The sequence below is a fragment of the Oryzias melastigma genome, linkage group LG13 (genome assembly GCF_002922805.2).
Source record: "Oryzias melastigma strain HK-1 linkage group LG13, ASM292280v2, whole genome shotgun sequence".
Taxonomy (NCBI): domain Eukaryota; kingdom Metazoa; phylum Chordata; class Actinopteri; order Beloniformes; family Adrianichthyidae; genus Oryzias; species Oryzias melastigma.
Window position 1 is genome coordinate 603,090 of NC_050524.1, and position 6,521 is coordinate 609,610.

General features: G+C 47.1%; 1 protein-coding gene across 1 annotated transcript; it reads right to left on the bottom strand.

Moving 5' to 3' along the window:
• Positions 1-3,212: 3,212 nt before the first annotated feature.
• Positions 3,213-4,875, bottom strand: LOC112149597 (somatostatin-1). The gene is made up of 2 exons (XM_024277400.2): positions 4,703-4,875; positions 3,213-3,555 (listed from the first exon to the last, which is right to left on the bottom strand). Exons 1-2 carry the CDS (start codon positions 4,832-4,834, stop codon positions 3,337-3,339), a joined length of 351 nt encoding a protein of 116 aa, XP_024133168.1. The 5' UTR covers positions 4,835-4,875; the 3' UTR covers positions 3,213-3,336.
• Positions 4,876-6,521: the final 1,646 nt, after the last annotated feature.

Below are 6,521 nucleotides of genomic sequence, written 5' to 3' on the forward strand. Positions count from 1 at the left end.
GTTCTGGGTCTGGATCTGGATCTGGGTCTGGACGAATTTCTCAGCCTCCTGTGGATCCATGAACGAGTGTTTGGTGTTGTTTACGTTCTCAGCAGCCTCATGGGTAGAACAGCCTGTATGGGATTCCTGCGCTCTGCAGTTTCTCCTTTACCGGGTTGGAGGATGCTCGTAGCTTGCTGACCTCGGGGCTCATGTCCGGTAAATGGTAAAAGGCGTATACTTGTATAGCGCTTTCTACCCTCCTTCGAGGGCCCAAAGCGCTTCACAAGATGTCCTTTGTAGGAGAGGCGGCCTTTATTCCTGGACAGTTGGAGAATCTTTTCCCTGTCGGTGACGTAGTGCAGGCGGACGATCATGGCTCTGGGATGCTCTCCAGCTCGTGGTTTCGGGGTGAAGGTCCGGTGGGCTCGGTCTACCACGATGGGTGACTCGAAGTTGGAGAAACACTCGGCTATGAAGCGACTGGGGTCTCCTGCCTCCACTTTGATTCCAGATCCAAATATTTTCGTTCCTGATGGTCTTTCTGCCGTGTTTGGTGAGCTGTCTCTCTATTGCTTTGTCTGAAGTGTCGCTGAGAGCTCGCTCCGTTTCTTTCTGCGTCGCCGCGGTTGCTGCGCAGGTATCATGCAGGACAGTCATTTTCTGCGAGAGTTCGTTATGAAGATGTTGTTGTCAGCTTTAGCTTCTTCTCACAGTGAAGAATTGTCTGTGCATGTTCTCGTGCATAGTTTCTTTCTGTGTCTTGATGTGGTTCATCACACCTTCCCGGTATGCTTGGAGCTCTCCGGAGCGTCCGCACAGAGAGCGGCGAATCCTCCCCCGCCACGCTGCTTTGTTTTCCTTCAACGCTTGGCGAGACTGAGGTAGCCGCAACGTTTTCTGGGTTTGTTTTCAACTGTTCTTCATACCCAGTTTGGATCATAATTTAATCCTCAACATTGATGTGAATTTGATCCAGGAGCTTTTTATCTTGAAAATGTTGCCTTTTGTCGTTGTTCAGTCCATTTGGCTGGAAGCGGTAGTGTTTGGACATAACTTTTAATATTTAAAAGGCCGGAATATTATTCCAGAATAAATCAACTTAAACCTTAAATATTTCAACGTTTAACTCTCCGTAAAAATATATTTTATTAAATTCATACAAGTTAGAAATGAGCTCAAGATAACATTGGGTCATTAATAACAATGAATAAAATGATCTGGAGGGCCGGATAGAATTACCCCGAGGGCCGGATCCGGCCCCCGGGCCTTGACTTTGACACATCTGCTCTCGAGAGAAAATGTTCAAGCACATTTTCTACGGGCGTGCTGCAGCCGACAGGTTGTGGCGAACACTTCTACAACAGGTTACACACACTGTATCACCAAAAGTATTCTCTGACCGGCCTCGACTCACACATGAACTGAGGTACCATCTCATCCTAACCCTTAGAGTTCCAGATGAAGTCGGTCCACCTTCTGCAGATATTGCAGCTTCAACTCTTCTAGGAACAATAAGGTAGAGGAGTGTTTCTAGGAATTCTGGACCGTTCTTCCAGAAGCTCATTGGTGGAGAAGGTCTGGCTCTCAGTTCCTTCATCCCGAAGGTGTTCTATGGGGTTCAGGTCAGGAGTCTGTGCAGGTCAGTCCAGACTCTGTCCTCCATGTCTGTATGGCCCTCGCTTTGTGCTCTGGTCACATTCATGTTGGAAGAGGAAGGGCCGCTCCAAACTGTTCCTGCAAGGTTGGGAGCATGGAATTGTCCAAAATGTTCCATTCAAATTTCCTTTAATTGGAACTAAGGGGCCTGAAGAACAAGCCCACACCATCATTCCTCCTCCACCAATGCAGTCTGAAATGTCCCGTTCTCCTGCAACCTCCAAACCCAGACTGCTCCATCAGATCTCCAGATGATTCCTCCCTCCAGAGAAGACATCTCCTCTGCTCCAGAGTCCAGTGGCGGCGTGCTTAGTAAGGCGGCCGTCAAAAGGAGTCCGTCGTCTCACCTCACCAACGACTGGAGAACGGCGTGAGGACAGCGTACGACAGCATCAGCTGTTCCTCATCAGTGCGTGGAGCTTCCATTATCTTTACTTCACGATACGCTGACCACACCCACGGCAATGGTACGTTCCATTTTCATGACATCCTTTGAGGTGACTGAATCTCCTGTCACAGACCCGGAGAATCCAAAAACTAACATGACTGACCTCCTGACCCAGTATGTACCAGCCAGACCTCTCCGGTCATCTGGATCCGGTCTTTTATAAGTTCCTAGAGTCAGAACTAAACATGGAGAAGCTGCATTCAGCTTCTATGCTCCACAGATCTGGAATAGACTTCCAGAAAACCTTAGATCTGCTGAAACACTCAGTGTATTTAAATCCAGGTTAAAGACTCACCTGTTCTCAGTTTGATTAATATGTATTCAAAAGTTTACGTCCGACTGTCTATCTATGCTTGTTTTAAATTCAGTTATTTTGATCCTATTTTAATGATCAAACCTTTAATATTTCTACTGATAGTTTCTTTGAACGCTTTATCTAAAGCACTTTGAAATGTCCTTCAGAGAAACTCACCTTCCAGAATCGGTACAGGTGCATGTGGACTCAGACTTCAGGAAGTGTTCTGACACCGGTTAGGATCACCATGAGATTGTTTACCTTCTGTTCTTTGTCCACTAAGCTCCAGAGCGAATTGATCTGCACTGAAAACATGCTCCAGGAAATAGTCTGCACCCTCTGCGGTGTTTGTGCTTCTTCTTTGGATCCATAAAGGAGCAGAATTCACAATTCAAGCCGGTTTGGTTTTCAGTTGTTTCTGTCATTTCTGACCACCGACTAATTCCTGGAGCTTTCCTTTGTTACCTGAAGGAGTCACGTTCGGTTTCTGCTATAAAAACACGTCAAACTCTGACGTCAGGAACGCGGAGGTCCTCTGGGTTCTTCATGCTGAAGATCATGAGATGGTTCTCAACCCCCGACTGAAGCACCACCAGAGGATCAGTCTATCACCTGAAGCTGCAGCTTACAGGACTAAACTGTGATGGCGTCTGTCTAAATATTCAAAATGTGATGGGATGTCGTGGAGGAGCCGTTCTTCGGCTGGTTGCCATGGAGTCCATCTTTATTACCCCCCTCCCCCCGGATTTAATCATCTCCATTAAACTCTGCAGCTCCTCTTCCTCAGAAGGTTTCATCGCTGCTCCTCCTCATCGGCACACAGAACACTCGTTTGTCTCAAACAGATTTTTATTCAAACCAAGAATTAAAAATAGTTTCAAGTTCAGATCAAACCAGAAAAATCTAAAACTAATGGGACGTCTGCAGGGGGAGGAGCTTCCGCGAAGGCCGGCCCTCAGCAGGACGTGAAGGTCTTCCAGAAGAAGTTCTTGCAGCCCGCCTTTCTGTCCCGGGGGGCGAGCAGCGGGCCGCTGGCGGCGGCGCGCTCCAGGTCGACCCGGATGTCTTCGGGCTCGCCCTCGCTCAGGGGGAACCCGTCCTCCTCCAGAGCCTCGTTCTCCATCTGCAGGAGGTCTGAGAGGAGCAGCTCGGCCAGGGAGGAGCGAGACATGTCCTGCAGACACAACGGGAGAGGAACATCTCACAACCCAGCAGAACCTGGTTCTGATCCGAAAGCTCAGCACAGAACCAAGAAAGATGCCGAGGAACCGGACCTGCTGGACCTCAGAACCTCTGGATCACTGGAAACGTTGACCTCCATCGTTAGCGATGGCTGGTGAAGCACGGGGGTGGTGTCATCATGGTGATTAAGGAGCTTTGACAGACACTTCCTGACTTTAATCTGCTCCTCCAGAACCGAGACGATGAAACCCAATCAACCAGCAGGGGGCGGAGCTTTGATTCCCTCATGTCAGAGCGCCCTCGAGCAAAGCACTCAAACCCGAGGGTTCAACTCCCCGCAAACCGACAGAAAAGAAGTTCTGGAAAAACCTCCTTCAGAGAGAAGAGGAGTTCTGCTGCTGGACTTTGGAGAAAAGAACCGTCTGTTCTCAGAACCAGAATCCGAGGGAGGTTCTGAGCAGCTGCAGAAACGGAACCAGGAGTTCTACTGAGAAGATTCAGGTTTTCAAATGTGATCAGAATTTAGAAAGAATTCAATTGAAATTTCACTGAAGCAACATAGTTTAAAATCCAGAACTCTGTGGTTCTGGAGGGTGAGGACCAGCAGCAGCTTCAGTACCGGCGGCGGCCGCTGATGGACATGGTCAGCAGCAGCAGGTCCGGAATCAAACCTTTTCTAAACATAAAACTTGTTCCATGTTTCAGAAACCAGATTTCTTTCATCAGCTGAACATTTTTTGATCAAATCAAACTGAAATTTTAAAGAATCCAAGCAGAAAATAAATAAATCAATTTAAAACAGTTTTTTTTCCACAGATTATACAAAGTTCGACTTTTTTATTGAACATAAATCATGAAATTCTCTAAAGTCTAAGCTGACTGAAAAACCCCAAACAGGATTTAGATTTTCTGAATCTTTATCTCAAACTCAAAGTATTTTCTTGACATTTTTGGTTGATTTTTAAACCTTTCTGGTTTTTAACTGAAGAATTTTAAAGGTTCAGAACTCATCTGAACAGAACCTGCGCCGTCCCGAACTTTTATATATATTTTACCCCATCAGGTTCTGTTCCCCAGGTCCGGTTCTGACGCACAGAAACAGAGTTCGGGTGTGTGCGTGTGCGCGTGTGTGCGCAGACCTGCTTGGAGCCCAGCAGGGGGGTCCGGTGCAGCAGCAGGCGGAGTTTGGAGTCTCTCTGCGCGGCGGAGGAGCAGCTGAAGGAGGCGCTGAGGGAGAGGAGCAGCAGGAGGAGGCGCGAGGAGGACATCATCTTCTTCACCTGTGCGTCTGCGGAGGGGCTTCTGCCTCCGTCCCGCGCGAGGGGCTCTTATAAAGCCCCTGACGTCACGGGGGGAGGGGGTGACTGATGATGATGATGTTTCCTCTTCTTTAGTTAAATGAGCCGTTTTGAAACTCCTCTTCCTCACTTCAGCTCCGGAGTTTGTCAGTGGGACGCTGAGGGGGAGGAGGGGGAGGAGGAGGAGGAGCAGCTCTTCATCCAGGCTGAAGATGAAGATGAGCTCCATCAGAAATGTTCTGCAGGAACAGTTTGGTTTTTCTTCATCATCTGTGGTGGTTACACCAAACTCAGGTGAGGATGATGATGATGAAGAGCTGCTGCAGTGAAGCCCCCCCCCCCAGTCAGTCAGAACCCCGACTGCCCCCTACTGGTTGTTGGAGTCTCTGACGTGAAGGTGATGATATGGATTCAGGGAAATATCGCGATACTTGTATGGTTTTTAAAATACTGCCGATATTTGATTATTATTTAAAAGAAACATGTGGTTCAGTCTTACTTTTGTTGTTCATTCAAAGTTTCTTAAATTACCAAAATAAAAGCATCATGAGTTTGTTTGGGTTAAAGTAACTCGTTAATGAGATCCAGTTGCATCGTTTCATGTTCTGATCATTAAATGTACATGTACATGTGTATTTTACTATTTTACTTTTGTGAAAAATGTTTTAATATTCAAATAATTCCTAAGTCACAATTTTAAAGAAAGACTGAAACATTGTCTGTTACTGTCATGGAATATATCGGGATGCATGTCGTATTGAGACGTATGGTTTCTCCAGACTCTTACCGATAAACACCTACGGTTCAGGAGTCAGAGGGCGCCATAGGCAGCAGGAACCGTTCTGTGGTCAGACCTCACCATCAGAAGAAACCCAGAAATACTGAAAAAGGAAAAACGAGTGAACTTCAACAACAAACAGAGAACAACCCAAAGAGGTAAGGAAGCTGGACAAGGACACAGTAGCGGGACCTTCTCCAACCGTTACCAGGAACCAGCCAAGAAAAAGAAAGGTGGAGCTTAGGGGCTGCAGACGTGAGAATGAGACAGACAAAAACTGGTCTTCAGGTTTCTATTAATGAGGACCAGCATGGAGACCAGTATCATAGAGACCAGTATCATAGAGACCAGTATCATAGAGACCAGCATCATGGAGACCAGCATCATGGAGACCAGTATCATGGAGACCAGTATCACGGAGACCAGCATCATGGAGACCAGTATCATAGAGACCAGTATCACAGAGACCAGCATCACGGAGACCAGCATCATAGAGACCAGTATCATAGAGACCAGAATCCCAGAGACCAGTATCATGGAGATCAGTATCATAGAGACCAGTATCACGGAGACCAGTATCATGGAGACCAGTATCATAGAGACCAGCATCACGGAGACCAGTATCATAGAGACCAGTATCATAGAGACCAGTATCATGGAGACCAGTATCATAGAGACCAGTATCATAGAGACGAGACCAGTATCATGGAGACCAGTATCATGGAGACCAGCATCATAGAGACCAGTATCATAGAGACCAGTATCATGGAGACCAGTATCATGGAGACCAGTATCATAGAGACCAGCATCACGGAGACCAGTATCATGGAGACCAGTATCATAGAGACCAGTATCATAGAGACCAGTATCATAGAGACCAGT